The 19766-nt window shown below is 45.8% G+C and overlaps 1 protein-coding gene across 4 annotated transcripts in view; it reads left to right on the top strand.

The window, feature by feature from the left end:
- The window catches only part of IKZF1 (IKAROS family zinc finger 1), a 109819-nt gene extending 90291 nt beyond the window's left edge, over nt 1-19528 (top strand). For 2 of the 4 annotated variants that reach the window (XM_056857361.1, XM_056857362.1), the window contains 4 exons: nt 3866-4033; nt 5042-5167; nt 12720-12854; nt 18822-19528. In XM_056857361.1, coding sequence (XP_056713339.1) covers nt 3866-4033; nt 5042-5167; nt 12720-12854; nt 18822-19528 — 1136 coding nt within the window. Of the gene's footprint in view, nt 1-3865; nt 4034-5041; nt 5168-12719; nt 12861-18821 lie in introns of those variants that run through there. The other 2 variants (XM_056857363.1, XM_056857365.1) reach the window with 2 other exon arrangements.
- Nucleotides 19529-19766: the final 238 nt, after the last annotated feature.

The raw sequence follows: 19766 nt of genomic DNA, 5'->3' as shown, positions 1-19766 counted from the left end.
CGGGGAAATGGAGTTTCTTTTGGGCTCCTTTAAACCTAGCCAGCGTGGTGTGGTGGTTAAGAGCGGTGGTTTGGAGCGGTGGATGCTCATCTGGTGAACTAGGTTGATTTCCCCACTCCTCCACATGAAGCCTGCTGGGTGACCTTGGTCTAGACACAACTCTCTTAGAGTTCTCTCAGCCCCACCTGCCTCACAGGGTGTCTGTTGTGGGGAGGAGAAGGGAAAGGTGATTGTAAGCCAGTTTGATTCTTCCTGAAGTGGTAGAGAAAGTTGGCATCTAAAACCAACTCTTCTTCTTCTAGTTCCCTTAAGTTGTAGGTGTCCCATTTTTTAATTAAAGTGGTTGATCTGTTCGGGGCCACTGTGCAAGTCAGTCTGGTTTGTGCAGGACCGTGTTGATCAAACAACGTGCTAGGGATTGGGTGGCCAACAGACCTGGAGAAAAATATTCTGTCCCTCGAAGGGAGGCTGAACGGGATTTTATTTACCTCCATGCCATGAAAAGCTTCAGTTGTCCCATTTCTGTGCATTAAAAGGACAGAACTTTTTTTCTCCAGGTCTGTTGGCAACCCTAGCTAGGAATCTGTTGTGCAAATGGCTTTTGAGCATTTAGCACAGCCAGCCCCAAGTATAAGGAATGCACAAAATTACATTTTTTGGGGTTTGTTTTTTTAAACATTGCATTTTTTCTAAAAATGTATACAGAATGGACAGATTTTTGTCTTGGTAAGGATCCACTGCCTTGAATGCAATACATTTAGCAGCTGATTTGTATTGCATTTCTGAAGGCTCCTCCACATTTTTTTTAAAAACCAAAACTATCTCTGCTCATTGGTAAGCTAGCGTATCAGCAAAAAGTATTCTTATATAAGCTTCGCACAACAGCCCCTGACTGTATCTCTTAAATCAGCTGTTTCCTGGATATCGAAAAGGAATAATTTGCAGTCGACTTAAAAGCAGCTCCTTTTCCCCTCTGATAAAAGCACCCCCACGCCTTTCAGTAACTGGCTGATTCCAGGCACAGTAAGGAGAGCCCTCGCTCTGAGTTGGCTTTATGATTTCATCTCATGGCTAACTCCGATCGGCTGTGTGGCGTTGTGACCTCAGCGAGTTTATGACACGCTCCTTAGGCAGCTGGGCTCACAGCTGTAGGAACAAGCAAATTCAGTTTTTTAAAAATGGTGCCAGCAGCAGCAACCAAGAAAGGCTATGAAACTGGCAAATAAGCATGAAAATGACCCAAAGTGGGTGGAGGGTTAAGGGAACATTTTGGAGCCCCGTTTCACCCTGAAAATGTTCACATAACAAACATTCAGCACAGCCCCGAGCTTATCAGGAATGATGTTGAAAGGTCAGTTCCTTTGCCCCTTTAGCTTGTTTTCCGGGGTGTCGCCCTAGCTAGTAATGTCCCCAGTTATTTCTTCATTGGTAGCAACTTTCTAATGTACTCCACTTGAGGGTTTCTCTTGCATTTTCTCTTTGAACTGTAAAATACATGCTTTACAAAATCTGGGGCATTCATGGGTGTCAGTGGGTTGTATTTTCAATATTGGTTTCTTCCTTCCTTCCTTCCTTCCTTCCTTCCTTCCTTCCTTCCTTCCTTCCTTCCTTCCGCCTGTCTCTTTGTCTGTCTGTGTTTAGCATGCAACCTAACAGTGCAAGGGGCAGGATGAGAAGAGATTTGCCTTCCTCAGCATGATCCTCCTTGTTTAAGTTCCAAATGAACAACCCCAATGTAGGGTATATAGGGTATAGGGTTTTGGCCTAACTGGTTGTTGGCACACCACCCAGGCAACCCCCACACCCCAAAACAACTTGCATGTTATAAACTGCTTCTTCTGTGTTGGCTACCTGCGTCCTGTGCAGATGTAAGGATGTTTTCAAAGAGGGGCACTTTCACACAGCTGATCTGTCCGTGAGCCTTTTGAGGTGGTACAGTCACATAAGGACTGTACCGTGTGCTTTCGGTAAATCTAGCTTGGGTGACGGATCAGGTCTCAATTGAAGGGTTAGTCCTAGGCCTGGCAATACAGCTAGGGTTGCCCACTTTTAAACTGGTCTCTCCAGCCGTCTCTTTAAATCTGCAGCAAATCCCAAGTGATGTTATTTGACTTCATGCCATGAAAAGTTTTAACTGTCCATTTCCACATATGAAATCTCTCTTTAAAAGGGCAGGGCATTCCTGCCCCCCACCCCCCACCAACTGGCAAATTTAAATACGGGAAGAAACCACACTTTCGAATCTCTATTCACTAGGGTTGCCAGGTTCCTCTTTGCCACCGGCCGGAGGTTTTTGGGGCGGAGCCTGAGGACGGCAAGGTTTGGGGAGGGGAGGGACTTCAATGCCATAGAGCCCAATTGCCAAAGCAGCCATTGTCTTCAGGTGAACTGATCTCTATCGGCTGGAGATCAGTTGTAATAGCAGGAGATCTCCAACTACTACCTGGAGGTTGGCAACCCTATGAATATTTTTTCTGGATCTACTTCTTACCAATAGATAGTCACATAGGAGTTTAGCAGGGGAAGATTTTCCTGGCATTGAGATCCACGATAAGACCAGCTTCTCTCTTTGGGAATGCTCCACTAGCCGTTTTTCCCAATATTGACACAGTTTACTCTCTCATTTATTCCTGCAAAGCCAACAGATGTTCACCCTAAGCATTTGATTTCTTGCTTTTTCCCTACCGTCCCACTTTTTTCAAGCACTGATTGTAAAGCCATGTTTGTTGTCTGCAGTTGTTTTGTGGGTCAACAAAGAAGGAAAGGTTATCCTCAACATTTTCTTAAGACCGGTGGTGGCTGTTGTTGCAAGCCATCTCATAACTTTTAAAAGGCATCTAGATTGAGTTTGGGGTAATGTGCAAATTTGTTTATAATTCATTGATAGAATAACCTGACAGAACCTGACAAGAAATCAGCAAAAAAAAAAAATTTATTATATTGACAGAGGTAATGCAAGGCCAAAGCAAACGAGCCTATTTCCACCCAATGGCATTCATAATGGGGAGGAAAGTACAATTTAGAAATCTTCACAATGCCAATCAAACTGGATAAAGTCTGCGAATTTATACAGATAGTTCTGGATTTCTTTTCCCCCTAAAATAGGAAGAAACCAAGCATGATAATGCAGATTCTGTGCCAATAGTATCCTGTGTACAGGGAAGGTCAGGATTCTGGGTGGAAGAAACAGTTTCCTTTGCACTGTCTTAACTACTCTTTTTAGCCCCCCCCCCCTTCTTTTTCTTCTCTGTCTCTTTCCTGATTTGGCTGCTTAGGGACATCCAGGTAATGGAGAAGAAATTGAAAGGGAAAATACAGGGAAAATGTAAATGAAAAGAAGTTATTATAACTGTTATAATGAAGTGCCTTTCATTTAAATATAAGAATGTAACGCTGAAATGAACTTGTGATCCTGAAATGCATTTTTAATGAGTTTCCTTTTTATTTTGCTGCTTCAGTGGCATATTTTAAAGACCCTTTGAAAAAAGCCACATTAAAAAAAACTCCACCAAATGCCACAACATGCAAAATTGGATATTGGTTTATTCCAAAACTGCTGATCAGGAAGAGTGGCTCTTCAACACAAAATGTTGCAGTCACTTTATTTAAATGAGTTTGAATTTGCATTGTGATGTGCCATTCTGATTTAGAAAAAAAAAATTAGATTTTCAGATCAAATTGACCCAGCCAGTGAAGCGTTAAGCAACTGGCAGGTTTAGTCTGAAAAGCTCATGTTATATCAAACCTGCAGCCGGTGGAAGTCATAGAGAGCCAGTTGGAAAACAACTTTCTCACTGAAATCTTCCTCCTGTTACAATGTCGGAGTTTTGTGCTCACGTATTTTTCCCTCTCCTTCTCCCCCTAGGCGAACGCCCCTTCCAGTGTAATCAGTGCGGGGCATCCTTTACTCAAAAAGGCAACCTACTCCGCCACATCAAGTTGCACTCCGGCGAAAAGCCATTCAAGTGCCACTTGTGTAACTACGCTTGTCGCCGTAGAGATGCTCTTACGGGCCACCTGAGGACCCATTCCGGTAGGTGTGCACGTCAGAAAACCCTAGAGCAGCGGTCCCCAGTGGGGTGCCCATGGCACCGTGGCGCCGGCTGACACATTTCGTGGTGCCACCAGGTGTTTTTAGAAAATGGGTGGGGCCAGGTGGGGCTTTCTTCCAGAAAGGCTTCTGATTAGCCGTGTGGCAGCAGCTGCCACCACAGCACAAGGATCTTTACTGGAGAGACGGCCTGGTGTAGTGGTTAAGAGCGGTGGTTTGGAGCGGTGGACTCTGATCTGGAGAACCGGGTTTGATTCCCCACTCCTCCATATGAGCGGTGGAGGCTAATCTGGTGAACTGGATTTGTTTCCCCACCCCTACACATGAAGCCAGCTGGGTGACCTTGGGCTAGTCACAGCTCTCTCCACCCCACCTCCCTCACAGGGTGTCTGTTGTGGGGAAGGGAAGGGAAGGTGATTGTAAGCCAGTTTGATTCTCCCTTAAGTGGTAGAGAAAGTTGGCATATAAAAACCAACTCTTCTTCTTCTACTACTGTGCTATTGAAGGTAAGCTGTGGAAGCTATTTGGTGGCTGGTTCTGTCTCCTACAGCAGCCGTTTTGTGGCTGTGCCCACCATACTGTGTCAGAATTCCACAGGTGCCCACAGGCTCAAAAAGGTTGGGGACCCCTTGGCTCGAGTGGCAGACTAGGATCTTGGAGACATGGGGTCAACTCCTTACTCAGCCATGGAAACTCACTGTGGTAACCTTGGACCAGCCACTCTCTCAGCCTGACCTACCTCACAGGGTTGTTATTGTGAGGATAAAACTGAGGAGAATGATGTTGAAAGCCGGATTGGGTCCCCATTGGGGAGAAAAGTGGGGCGTAGAAATCTAAATAAACCAACAAGGACAGTTGTCCATTGCCGACTTCTGGATGGGCCATTAATTCCAAGCGTTTGCTTCCACTTAGTGCATAGTTACCCTCAGGATTGTGCTACCCAGCATTTAATCTGGATCACAAAGTAAATTCTATTTTCCCCCCTTTCAGTTGGCAAGCCCCACAAATGTGGATATTGTGGTCGGAGCTATAAGCAACGGAGCTCTTTGGAAGAACATAAGGAGCGCTGTCACAACTATTTGCAAACCATGAACCTCTCAGGCGGCCTTTATCCTGGTAAGAGAACTAAACAGACAGGCACCATTAAGCGTTTCCATATCATCTCCCTTGCTGTACAATGCCATAATCAGCCAGGTCAGTCCAAGTACATGAGCAATCCACTCCGTCGCTTGGCGCATAAATAGTTTTAGGGCCACTAATACCGCAAGGCCTTCTTTCTAATGTCACAGAGGATATTTGGACACGATTTTCAGATAGGATTGCCAGTCTCTGGGTGGAGACAAGGTGTAACCTGCTCTCCAGGTTACAGAGATCAGTTGCCCTGGCGGAAATAGCTGCTTTGGAAGGTGGACTGTACAGCATTATAACCCACTCAGGTCCCTCCCCAAACCCCGCGCTCCCCAGGCTCCGCCCCCAAAATCACCAGGAATTTCCCAACCCAGAGCTGGCAACCTTATTCTCAGATCCTCAGGTATGTTGGGGAGTCAGGAGTAGCTGACTCCCCAACATACCTTTTCTTCACGTTTGTTGATGTTATACACATCCCGAAACACTGGGCATCATATACAAGATGTGAGCCGGGAGCCATGCTTTAGGGCACATGGGCAAATTATTTTAACATAAAGCCACACAGAATAAAAGGCTTTTATATATATATTTTACCTTGTACGACGTATTTGTCAGGATGTGTATTGTAAAATTGTGTTATATATGACCATTGAGGAAGGCCTGTAAAAGGATGAAATGCGTCTGGTCAGATTTTGGTCATTTTATGTACTAACATCAACTGTTATGTATTGGTAATATTTGTAACTATGTTTGTACTTTTTAGGGAGCCTGTATTTTAGGCCCTGTGTTTTTAAATACAATTGTGCACAATATATAATAAAAATAGATTTACTGGTTGCTATATTAGATAGTGTTTAGCTTTGGTTAGCCCTTACTTTTAGGCTGAGTTTCTTTGTTCCCATTTTTCTTCCATTGTTACTCACGGCTGGCATCAGCATACCCTGAGGTGGGGCCGCTGCTGGCACCCAGGGGTTCTAGCAGGGCCCGCTGCCACCAACCACATGGGAGGGGCTGTGGCTCAGTGGTAGAGCCTCTGCTTGGCATGCAGAAGGTCCCAGGTTCAATCCCCGGCATCTCCAGTTAAAGGGACTAGGCAAATAGGTGATGTGAAAGACCTCTGACCGAGACCCTGGAGAGCCGCTGCCAGTCTGAGTAGACCATACTGACTTTGATGGACCAAGGGTCTGATTCAGTATAAGGCAGCTTCATGTGTCATACGCCTTCACTGCTGCTAGGCCTGCCAGCTCCAGGTTGGGAAATACCTGGAGATTTTTTGGGCGGAGCCTGAAGAGGGCGGGGTTTGGGGAGGGAAGGAGGTTCATGCCATAGAGACCAACTGCCAAAGCGGCCATTTTCTCCAGGGGAACTCATCCCTATCGGCTGGAGATCAGTTGTAATAGCAGGAGATCTCCAGCTAGTACCTGGAGGTTGGCAACCCTGTCTGCTGCTCACCCACCCTTTCCGCTCCTACCCACTTGCAAGCACTGTGCCATCCATACTCCCAGTGGTACACAGTGCCCAGCATTGTCAGGGAGCAGGCATGTGGATGGTGCAGGCATCTGTGAGTACAGGTGGGAAGAGGGCTTACGAGGGGGTGGAAGAAGGATGCGCAGGCATGTGGGTCAGCAGGTGGGGAGGGAGGCATGAGAGGGGGCCAGGTGGTAATGCAGGGGAGAGAAGAAGGTCCCTGGGCACTCTCTGCTCACACACACACCCCCAAAAAAATATTGGACTGGCCATGGTTTTACTTTCTGGTTCCTGTCAAGATTCCCGTGGAGGGTAGGGGATTGGCGAGGACTGTTTGCCCCCCCCCCCATCCAGCTAAGGGCAGAGGAGGAAGGGCTCTCCCATCCTCTTTCTTGGATCAGGACCCCTCTGGCCATGCCCTCTTCCCATTTTACCTTCCATTCTTGCAAATGGCTTTCACAGACCCATTGCCTTCCCAATTCTGCCATCCCAGTTCTGGTTTCTTTATGTATTTTTATGATCGTTATTTTATTAACATTATCAGCTGTCTTAAGTTCGGTAAGGTAGAAAGGTGGCTAATAAAAGTTTTAAATAAATCAACTGAAAATCCGTTTCTACTTGTGTGTATGCAGACATCCACCTTCCACAAACCCATCAGCTGCAACTAGGGTTGCCAGCTAGGGTTGCCAACCTCCAGGTACTAACTGGAGATCTCCTGCTATTACAACTGATCTCCAGCTGATAGAGATAAGTTCACCTGGAGAAAATGGCCGCTTTGGCAATTGGACTCTATGGCATTGAAGTATCTCCCCTTCCCAAACCCCGCCCTCCTCAGGCTCCACCCCAAAAACCTCCCACCGGTGGCGAAGAGGGACCTGGCAACCCTATTGCCAGCTCCAGTTTGAGAAATACCTGGAAATTATGGGGGCGGAACCTGAGGAGGGCAAGGTTTGGGGAGGGGAGTAACCTCAGTGGGGTATAATGCCACCTTCCAAAGAGGCTGTTTTCTCCAGGGGAACTGATCCCTGTCACCTGGAAATCAGTTGTAATTGTGGGAGATCTCCAGGTGGCAACCCTAGCTGCGACCCTTCTCCCAGCTTCTTGACATTGTTTTTCAGCCTCTTTTGAGAGATTAACATCTACCGCGGACTCCTTCTATTAAGGAGATGAGTCAGCTGTAGGTGTTGTGGTTCTGCCCCTTTATAAGAATAGTGGAAGGGGATGTTCTCGCCACCCCCTGTCTTGCCGCAGCCCAAAAGGCTCCCTGAAATACTTCAGCTCCGGGTAAGGGACACTTAGGAACAGCAACATGGGTGAATCTGGGGTCTGCAGTGGAGGGGGGCAATCACCAAAAATTCCTCCTCCCTTTGCATTAATGGAAATCGACCACCAGATCCAGTCCAAAGAATGGCTGCACAGATACCACCATCAAACCAGCAACCAACCCAGCTCAAGCAAAGTAGGAAGGGCAGTAATTTGCTGATACCGGAGAATAAAAAGGAAGTAGTTACCTGCTCCTGCTTCAGTTCAGATGCTCACACACACACCCCCAAAAAAATATTGGACTGGCCATGGTTTTACTTGAACTCGTTATGGTTACTGTGACTGTTGGAATGTGGGACACTCCACAAACTACGGTTAGCTGTGGGCCATCTACCCAGGATCTGAAAACATGGTCTAAAGTTTGCCTGAACTCTGGTTCCCTGAGCCATATGAACACAGACATTCTGGCTTAATCCTGCCCTGTTCCTGGGCACCGCCTTAGCGACCTTCCTGGCTATAGTTTCAAAGGGTAGCCGTGTTGGTCTGCAGTAGAACAGCTGGATTCAAATCCAGAAGCGCCTTAGATACCAACAGGATTTTTGGGGTATGAGCTTTTGAGAGTCAAAGCTCCCTTCGGCAGATATCTTTGTCAGATATCTGATGAAGGGAGCTCTGACTCTTGAAAGTTCGTACCCCAAAAATCCTATGGCTCTCTAAGGTCTGGACTTGAATCCAGCTGTTCCTGGCCCTAGGCAGAGCAAAGGCAACTAAGGCCTTTTATGCATGGCTGTTTCTCTCATGGTCACCCCTCTGACGACTTCGGGTCTTATGCATGCCGTTTCCAACCATAAGAGGTCGCCTCGCTCTCCCTGTCCCTCTGCATTTTCAAGGACATGTTTTATCTCAAATTTGAAAGCACAGGCAAAATGTGGGGAAACACGGAGGGAGAACGAGGCAACCTCTGACGGTCGAAAATGGCATGCGTAATCAAAACAAAGACCCGAAGTCATCGGAGGGATGACCATGAGGGAAACAGCAATGCATAAAAGGCCTATATCAGCATTTGACAAGGCAAACCAGGATTTGAGAATAACCTGTGAGCCTTGTTACCAGTGTTAAAAATAAAACATATTTTTCACGTTATATCTGAACACACACAAACACACACATATATAAGCAGATGGATTAGGGAGTTGTCTGACTCTTATAGATGATCTATGCGTTCTGAATAATCATATGGGTCAGCTGTGTTAGAACTGCATACTGGGGAATGGTATGTTTGAATGCTCCCTTGTGGGAAGTTAGCAATTGCAGAGAGGACTGGATTAGATCATTTTTTTTCCTGGTTCTCCAAGTGCAGGGAGGTTTTATTTTGACATGGAATATTTAGAGGTGGGATGCCTGTAGAGGGCGCTCCTACAAGCATTGTCTACCTGGTTGGCCACTGTGTGAACAGACTGCTGAACCTGATGGACCTTGGTCTGATTCAGCACGGCCTTTCTTATGTTCTTATGTATACAACAGGTCCGCTAAGAGGGATCTATTGCCAGATCTACTGTTATCCACAGCACCAGGCAATGCCATGTAAGATTCATGTGATCCTGCATACCTTTTGGATCCAGTCAGCTGTTCAACGGGAAAAAACAGAAGGCTGCCTGTGACCCAGATTCAACGAAGCCTCGTTTCATACTTTCTTCTTGGATAGTGTTTGGGACAATGTTTTTGTGTTATCAGATAATTAAAAGTGTAGTGATAACACCCAGAAGCATCTGAGAAACAACTGACACAACAGCATATCTAAAATATGTAGCAAGGAAGCCGAGGCCTTCAGTCTGTGAGACCCTGAGCAAGGCTGCTAGCGATAGGGTGTTTTGGAGCAGCTAGATTCAAGACCAGTAGCACCTTAGAGTCCATAAGGTGTTTTGGATATAAGCTTTCGAGAGTCATAGCCCTTTGTCAGATGCCCAGATGTTTTGGAGGTCATTAATTCATAGGGTCTCCATAAGTCAGAAGCAACTTGATGGGACGTAAAACACACACAGCTCCCTTTCTCGCATTGCTGACTAGGTGAGGAAGTTATTATATATTCTATAAATATAAGTCAGTATTGTCTACTCAGACAAGCAGTGGCTCTCCAAGGTCTCAGGCAGAGGTCTTTCACATGACCTACTTGCTTAGTCCCCTTAACTGAAGATCCTGGGGATTGAACCTGGGACCTTCTGTATGCCAAGCAGATGCTCTACCACTGAGCCATAGTGCTTCCGCTGTGGGTCTGTGTTTGCTTCAAAAACTCACAGAAGGGCATAACCAGATACACCAACCCAATCCACCAAAAGTGAGTTGCTGCTAAGACCCTCTAAAAGGAAAGCAACGGAAGGGTCTTTGGTGTCATTAATTTAAGTTGCATTGCTGGGAGTGGATCTTACAGCGCTATCTGAAGCTAAGCCCATTGACTTGAATGGATTCAGAAGGGCTTAAGTCTGCTGCGGATGGTGCTGCTAGTCCTAATTCATTTCTGCTGAATAGAGACCTAAATCTCGTTGGAGACAGTCCAGTCTTCAGTGAAAATGTTGCTATAGATTTCTTTCTGCTGCTTCCCATGATGAGCAAACATGAAAACAGCATGCCAAAATTAGTGAGAGGAACTAGCTTTCTCTCAGAAAGAGTGTTACATGTGTGTGTTAAGTGCCATCAAGTCGCTTCTGACCCATAGGGACCCCGTGAATCGATGTCCTCCAAAATATCCTATTTTTAACAGCCTTCTTTGCTCAGGTCATGCAAACTGAGGGCTGGGGGCTTCCTTTATTGAGTCAATCCATCTCACGTTGGGTTTTCCCCTTTTCCTGCCACCTTCAGCTTTTCCTAGCATTATTGTCTGTTCCAATAACTCTTGTCTTCTCATAATATGACGAAAGTACAATAGCCTCAGCTTAGTCATTTTAGCTTCTAGGGACAATTCAGGCTTGATTTGTCTTTTTGGCAGTCCACGGTATCCATACTTTCTTCCAACACCACAGTTCAAAGGAATCTACTTTCTTCCTGTTAGCTTTCTTCATTGTCCAGCTTTAAAACCCATGCATAGTTATAGGGAATACTTTGGCATGAATTAACTTGATCTTGGTTGCCAGTGACTGACACATCCTTACATGTAAGGATCTTTTCTAACGTGTTACATAAATGCACATAAAAGGCAAATGTGTCCACGTTGAGGGACATCTGGCATCCGAGGGGTCTCCTTGCTCAGGGATTTTCTGTGCCAGGGATCTTCTGTTTAGGTTCAGAACCAGCTGCAATCACAAGTGACGTGCTTGGGCAGTTGTGGTAGTCCACCAGGAGTGCAACTCCATTGTTGTAGCACAGCTACTGCCCACAGGTGGTGAAAGTTTATTCAGCCTTGCCTGATAGCTAATCTCTGGGGTTCGTGGAGGAGGTTTAAAGATGGTCTGCATCTTTCTCATGAATAAAATTTTGTGTCTGAAACAGAATCTACATGCAAGCTTCCGAAAGCGTTTGATCAGTCAAAATGAGTGTAGTGAAACAGTTACTCACATTTAGACATTCAGCTAAAACATGTGGCAGTAAATGCTTCAGTTGAGCTTGGTTTTGAATCAGAATCATTCTGCTGCTGTGCAGAGAGAATGGTTACTGCTTCCTGTTGCTACAGACGCAGAATAAGGGGAGCAGACACCTCAGCTGGGAGATAAAATGGGCCAACTTTATTCAGCTATTTATTTACATTGATTGAAGGGGATCTACGACTCCTGCAGACCAAACCCCATTCCAAACCCATTTGCATGTGGGCGATTGGTAAGATGTAGAAGAGTCAGGCCTCCCGAGCCAGCATGGTGTAGCAGTTAGGAGCATTGGACTCTTATCTGGTGAACCGGGTAGGTTTCCCCACTCCTCCACATGAAGCCTGCTGGGTGACCTTGGGCCAGTCACGGCTCTCTCCGAACTCTCTCAGCCCTTCCTGCCTCACAAGGTGTCTGTTGTGGGAAGAGGAAGGGAAGAAGATTGTAAGCTGGTTTGATTCTCCTTACAAGATAGAGAAAGTCGGCATATAAAAACCAACTCTTCTTCTTCCTCTTGCTCTTGTTTGCGCATCCCTGAATTTATGGGCTAGGCCACCCCAGCTCTGTGCCTTGAAGCCATCACATATGGCTTCTCCTTGCCAAGCCTTCCTGTCCCCCTAGCCGCCTGGTCTATGGGTCAAGGATAAAGACCCCACTCAAGGGCTTCCTGTCCCAGGTCCATGAAGGCTCCAAAGCCCCAGGCCTGGTCTGAGGGTTAACTCTTTACCATCCAAAGGATGCCCCGGGGTGCTGACCTAAGTTGTACTGCGTACCATTCAAGCAACTTGAACTGAGCTAATACCGGCATTGAATCAGAATCACATGGAAGCCGTGGGGACAGACAGAATATTTACTGCTTCCTATTGGGGAGACCACAGTACCCTGCACATGTTTAAAGGCCCTTTGCCCTTTACAAAGTGTTGTACCCTGTGATGATCCCTCTGTGTTCTAATACTGAAACCAATTTTAAGTTAGGTCTTTTAAAAAAACATACAATTTTTAAAAAAATGTATTTATTGCGCTGTTTTCCATATGTCTCTTTATTCTCAAGCTATGAAGGGAAAGAGTGGGGAAAGCAGCTAGTTCAACGACATCCTCTCCCCACCGACACCAACGTTGGGTGCCCAAAACTGCTCTCTTTTTTGTTAAGAATGCCAGCTTGTAGACAGTGTCTCAGCAAAGTCTCGCCCTGGCAGTCTGTGAGCCTAATAAGCCGTCTCGTGCCCTTTAACTTTCAGTCCTGAAAGAGGAAACAAGCCAGAGCGAAATAGCCGAAGACCTGTGCAAAATGGGATCTGAGCGATCCCTTGTGCTGGACAGACTCACAAGTAACGTCGCCAAACGTAAGAGTTCTATGCCTCAGAAATTTGTGGGTAAGAGTTAAATGTTTGCTGCCTCCTTTACCTAGTTGGATTTTTTTTCTGTTACTTGTATTTTTCATTGCAACTGGACAGGCAAAGTAATTTACCCACTTGCACACACATATGCCCATCTTCTCAGTTCCTAGCTCTGGTGAAATCAGCAATAGGCAAAGGTTTTGCATGGATCCTTTACCAACTTGTTTCATTTGTCACAGCAGAATAACGTGGGTAAAAAACAAACAAAAACCATGAACCAGACTTGTGTTATGTGATCACATATTTGGGTAGTTTCCCTGACTCTTTAGATCACCCAGGAGGATTCTAGTGGTCACTGACCAGACCCACACCAGCTTCTACCACTTATGCAGGGACATTTCCCTCGTGGTCCCCCCCACCCCCGCCGACTGCTTTAGGGCTTCCTTTTGATTATGCATGCCTTTTCTACATGTCAGAGGTCACCTCACTCTCCCTGCACGTTTTGCCTGTATTTTCCAGATGCTGTTTTAGCCAGAATCTGGAAAATGTGGGCAAAACATGAGGGGAGAGCGAGGCAACCTCTGACGGGTTGAAAAGGCATGCATAACTAAAAGGAAGCCCCAAAGCAGTTGGTGGGGTGGGGTGGGGGGACCACAGGCAAACGTCCCTGCCTAAAAGGCCTTAGTTTCAGCAGCGTTACAGGATCGATTGCTCTCCAATCGATCACTGGACCCACTGCACTGCCTAGCATTTCCTTGCAAAAGGGTTTCCCCATTTCTGCTTCTCCCCACAAAGCAGTGCTTCACTTTCCTGGCTCAATAGTCTTTTGGTCACTGCTAAAAAAAAAAGTGATGAGAGATGCAGCATTTTCAGCCAGACATACAAATTAATTGCATTTACATAAGTGTGTTTATTTTCAGAATGTCACTTGAAAACAGATAATAAGAGCAGCCCCCTGCATGCATGGGCTGACACACAGAAGAGATTGGCTATATCAGCTTTTTTGCTGCAGCGCTGTTCACTGAAATGGTTATGATACTTAATCCAGTTCATTCTTTATTCCATTTCTACCTTACTTCCTGTCAGAGCCCTCAAAAGTGGCTTGAAATACAAAACAAAAAGACATGCAATTCCATCCCTACACTGTAAAAAAAAATTAAAACATATATCCAAATGCTTAACGAAATCAAGCCCTGACCTGGATGGCCCAGGCTAGCCCAGTCTCATTAGATCTCAGAAACTAATCAGAGTCGGACCTGGTTAGGTCTTGGACGGGAGACCACCAAGGAAGTTGAGGATTGCTACACAGAGCAATGGCAAACCACCTCTGTTCATCTTTTCCCTTGAAAACCCTATGGAGTCGCCATAAGTCAGCTGCGACTTGACGGCATTTCACACACACAACAAAATCATAAAGCCATGCTAAAATCGCAGAGGACACATTTCTACTCCAGGCATTATTGTATGAAAACAAAAACCCTGCTAAAGAAGGCAGATGTTACTAATTGCCTAAAAGAGGAGAATAAAATGGTCAGAAGGGTGTATGTAGGCATGGAATGCCAGAGGCGGACTTCTACTGGGCTTCCAGTAATGATCCCCCCGCCCCAGCAGTGCCTCCTCTCAGTACATGGTATGGGACAAAGGGAGAACATGAATGAAGAATTTTCCTAAGGGGCTGTTCTTCAGCTTCAAAAATGTTTCCTTTAAAAATCCTAGCATGCTTTATTCCCAGAACTAGTTGTCAGAGAATGGTAAAAGTACATACTAATGTCTGCCCTGAGAGCATACTTCTAACAAAAGGGGATTCGTCAGGCAGTTTTTGGTTAAGGGTGTGTTCTGCTCTTGGAATAGGTGAAAACTCTAATTTCAGGCTCTCACTTTCTGCCCTTATGGGAAGGGAAGATTAAAAACTAGCCAGAGATGAGGTCTGAAAGGGTAGCATTTCCTGTCAGTTATTCAGAGTGTGGTGTAAAAAACATCCTAGAATGACAGTTCAGGACGAAACTTCAAAAGGTGGGGAACTTTATCTGAATGGCATCAAGATGCCCCAGTTTTCCTTCTCCTAGCAGCTTAAGTTTTGCTTCCTCCCAAAAGCAGAATTATCTTTTCCAGTTATCATCCTTTGGATTGTCATAATGTGTCATCTCAGAGTAGTGTGGTGAGTTGCTTAATTTCTACAGCAAAAGATGCAGAGGCTCAAGTATTTCCAGAAACTGCACATCGTGCTTCTTATGGGGGAAAGACTCTGTCAGCACACTCCTAAGCACAGTTACACCTTTCTAAACCCATTGATTTAGAAGCTTGTGTGGGATAATGGGCTTCACAAGTACTCCTTTCTGCCCAGGAGTTATTCAGCCATCTCCTACCCAGCTAGGTTCCTCTTCCTCCACTCCCTCCCTTACTGTCTCTGTTTCTCTTTCACCACCTCCAGCTAATCAATTTTCCTTTCAGGGTTTCCACCTAAAGGTTAGCGCTCAAACACCCTCTGCTGCTTTGCCAATTAAAGGCTTATCTCTGTTTTTGCATCTCCCTCTCTTACCACACTTGCTAACAGGGAGACCAACAGAGTTGAGCAATCTAGGGAAGTAGGATTTATCCACGGCCCCTCTCCTTTCTGTTCCTGGTGTGCGTGGACTGAACAGGGCTTAACTTGGGTCACAGAGACCAAACTAGCTGCACTGAAAGTGAAAAGAAGTTTAATAAGACATAAAATGCACACAATGCATATTCAAACACAACAGAACAAGCAAGCATTAAAAAAAAGTGATAAAACACAATCCTCTAAACCCTAACATATCCCTACAGATAGATAGGCAGCATAATTCTTGGAGTTGTAAGCCATTAGAAATAATCCATTTCTTGATTTCAGTATCTAGGAATCATTCCCCTAGTGAGTTCAGTGCCATATGCACCCGGCTACTTAGAGCCATGATGGAATCCTCCTCCTCAAAATGAAGACTCAGAGGTCACAGAGCTAAGAGAGGTTAAGAGAACTCAGAGCTAAGAGATCTTCCTCAACATGCTTGGGGTTTTTGTTATGTGCCTTAGACCACCTCCAGCAGACCCTCTTTCCATTCCTTTCTGCAGGAAATGTCCACTCTGCCTTTTGGGCTCCAGAAGCTCTATATCTTATAGCTTAGGTGGGACTCTGGCTGCCCATCACTCTTCTCTGGACGGGGTCATCTGCATTTCTGTGACACTGGCTGACTCTGAGGCAACCCCTCCTAACTTCCGTCTCCACTTTCCTCCAGCTTGTCCGCAAAGAGTCCTTCAAAGCCTCTGTAGCTGTACTGACTGCAAATTCGAAAATTATCCTTTGGGGCTACAAACTTTGGCATTAATCCTAGAGTTTAGGGCATTTCACCACCAGGTGTAACTCTGTTTAAAATTGCACTATGTATTACTCATTGGTGTGGGAAAAACTCTTACTTGAGAGCCAGCGTGGTGTAGTGGTTAAGATCAGTGGATTCTAAAATGGAGAACCGGGTTTGACTCCCCACTCCTCCACATGAGCTGCAGACTCTAATCTGGTGAACCGGGTTGGTTTTCCCACCCCTCCACATGCAGCCTGCTGGGTAACCTTGGGCTAGTCACAGCCCTCTCAGCCCCACCTACCTCATAGGGTGTCTGTTGTGGGGAGGGGAAGGGAAGGTGATTGTAAGCCAGTTTGATTCTTCCTGAAGTGGTAGAGAAAATAGGCATATAAAAGCCAACTCTTCTTCTTCCTAAGTGTCACTCGTATCTGTTTCATCCTCATGCATTCCAGGCACCAGTACCGAAAACCAGCACCCCAAGACCAAGAATAGGGCAGTATCTATAGACTGTGGAGCAGACTGGCTGGAAAGATAGATTTCTAAGTCCAGCTTCAGATCCTGTTCAGCTCTGAAACTCTTGGGCTGGACTTTGGATGAGTTACCCCCCCCCTTTTTTTTTAACCTATCTAATAGGATTTATGTAAGGCTAAAATGCTACTCTGAACAGGATATAAATGTAACTATAGACCAAATAGCCCTGATCTGGATAGCCCCAGGATAGCCTGATCTTGTCAGACCTCAGAAGCTAAACAGGATCAGCCCTGGTTAGTACTTGGATGGAAGAACACCAGAATTGCAACAAGGAGGCAGGCAATGGCAAACCACCTTTGAACGTCTCTTGCCTTGAAAACCCTATGGGGTTGCCATTAGTCAGCTGTGACTTGATGACACAAACAAAAATAGACCAAATTCTTTGTTATATGCAAACACATTTAAGTCCCTCCAAGGAAAGGCAGCTTTCAGAAGGGGCTGATTTTCAGCAAAGAAGCAGTGGTGAGAGAAGGACTTAAGCCGATGTGGTGTAGTGGTTAAGAGCGGGGGTTTAGTGGTAGACTCTGATCTGGAGAACCGGATTTGATTCCCCACTCCTCCACATGGGCGGCGGAGGCTAATCTGGTGAACTAGATTTGTTTCCCCACTCCTACACATGAAGCCAGCTGGGTGACCTTGGGCTAGTCACAGCCCTCTCAGCCCCACCTACCTCACAGGGTGTCTGCTGTGGGGAGGGGAAGGGAAGGTGATTGTAAGCCGGTTTGATTCTTCCTGAAATGGTAGAGAAAGTCGGCATATAAAAGCCAACTCTTCTTCTTCTACTACCTTTTTTATAGTTGCAGTCAAGTATCTGGAACCCCCCATGTGGTCGGCATTGCTTATGTGTGTGTGAGTCACAGCAGAAATGCAGTGCCGGGAGAAGGCTCGAGCACCACTGTCGGCACCTGCTGACAATCACCCTCCCCCAGATGGTTCTGCACATACTTGTGGTCCCAATGTTCACACCCTGATGCCTCTTCAAGAACCGTGTCTCTGCTGAGACAGGAGTTGGCAGGCAATAGGAATGTCAGGCTGAGGGCTGAAAAATCAGAGGGGATCTCCTGAACTTCCTTTCTTTTACTCGTATGTTGCACCTTCAGCAGTATTAAACGGAAGATATAGAAATCTACCATATTCTGACAGACTTTGCTCATGCAATACGAAGAAAATTGGCACAATATCTCATAAGATGATGGAATTCCCCCTCTTTAAACACCACCGAGATAAATGGATTACCCCCATACTGGCAAGAATTCCTACCACCATAACAAGTGACAAAATAATCCTCTTTTTGCTGATGAATGTGTGTGTGTGTAAAGTGCCGTCAAGTCGCAGCCGACTTATGGCGACCCCTTTTTGGGGTTTTCATGGCAAGAGACTAACAGAGGTGGTTTGCCAGTGCCTTCCTCTGCACAGCAACCCTGGTATTCCTTGGTGGTCTCCCATCCAAATACTAACCAGGGCTGACCCTGCTTAGCTTCTGAGATCTGACGAGATCAGGCTAGCCTGGGCCACAGAGACCCAAATATAACATTGGCCGTGGCCAAATATCTCGCCATCACATTTTCTCTAAGAAATAACTGCTCAGGACCTATGGGTCATAAGAGCAAAGAAGGAAAGGAAAGGCTTTTACCCATACCATCTGACCATCTGATGTAGGAGATACCAAAGAAGTTTTGACTACAGAATAAAAATTCTCTGCTATGTAAATGATGGAAATAGAAATTTATCTGACTCCAGCCAACAGTTTCATATTGGCTCCAGCCAACAGTTTCATGTCATTTATGATATTTATGATATACTGACTTTAAGTTTAGTATTGATTAGGCTTCGTTTTGACCAACAATGGACATTAAAATGGCTTATAGTGATCAAACAATCTCAGTTAGAAATATAATCCAACTGAAATGTCGGGCTGCCATCAATCATACAGTACTGCTGCTGTAATTTTCAATTTCCCTATCGAAATATTTGCAGCTGAGCCTATTGCCTGATTCAAAAGCACAAAAGAACACCAGTGACTGAAAGCCATTCATCTCACAACAGCATCAGATGTAGATCAAACAGGGCAGTGCCTCTGTCAGTTCTGATTGGCTAATGCAACTGTTTAAAGAGTGTTTCAGCTTCATGCCTAACTTCTCACCATTTTGGTTTGCAGGGGAGAAATGCATATCTGATGTTCCTTATGATGCAACCATCAGTTACGAGAAGGAGAACGATATGATGCAAACCCATGTCATGGATCAGGCCATCAACAATGCTATCAGCTACCTTGGGGCAGAATCGTTGCGTCCCCTGGTGCAAACCCCACCAGGGGGCTCTGAAGTCATGCCTGTTATCAGCCCAATATACCAGCTCCACAAGCCCCCCGGAGACAACCACACTCGCTCCAATCATGCCACTCAGGACAGTGCCGTGGAAAACTTGCTCTTGCTTTCCAAAGTCAAATCAATCTCATCAGAAAGGGACCCGTCACCCAGCAACAGTGGCCACGACTCCACTGATACAGAGAGCAATAATGAGGAACGCAGCGGTTTAATTTACTTAACAAATCACATAGCGCCCCATGCGCGCAACGGCCTCTCCGTTAAGGAGGAACATAGGCAATACGATGTCCTAAGGGCAGGGAGCGACAGCTCCCAGGATGCTTTCAAAGTCATCAACGGCAACGGAGAACAAGTGAAAGTTTACATCTGTGAACACTGTAGAGTCTTATTCTTAGACCATGTCATGTATACCATCCACATGGGCTGTCATGGGTTTCGTGACCCTTTTGAGTGCAACATGTGTGGCTATCACAGCCAGGACAGGTATGAGTTCTCTTCTCACATAACCCGAGGGGAACACCGTTTCCGCATGAGTTAAAGCTTTTCCTGCGCATTGGAGCTGCATGATGGCAGCAACCCCTCCCCCACCCCCACAACACAAAAACAAAATACAAACAGCAACAGGACAACATTTAATCCAAATGGGCCCCATAAATGGACTCCTCTTGCACACACAATTCAGCCTTATGCTATTAATACTGATGCTTTTGCTGCAAAAAGATATAAGCCATCCAAAACATTAGTAAAGCAAGTAGAAGCTTTTTTTTTTAGTTAGG

This window comes from Euleptes europaea, chromosome 11 (assembly GCF_029931775.1).
Source record: "Euleptes europaea isolate rEulEur1 chromosome 11, rEulEur1.hap1, whole genome shotgun sequence".
Lineage (NCBI taxonomy): Eukaryota > Metazoa > Chordata > Lepidosauria > Squamata > Sphaerodactylidae > Euleptes > Euleptes europaea.
Note: the sequence above shows the minus strand (reverse complement) of the source record. Positions and strands in the feature narration are given on the sequence as shown.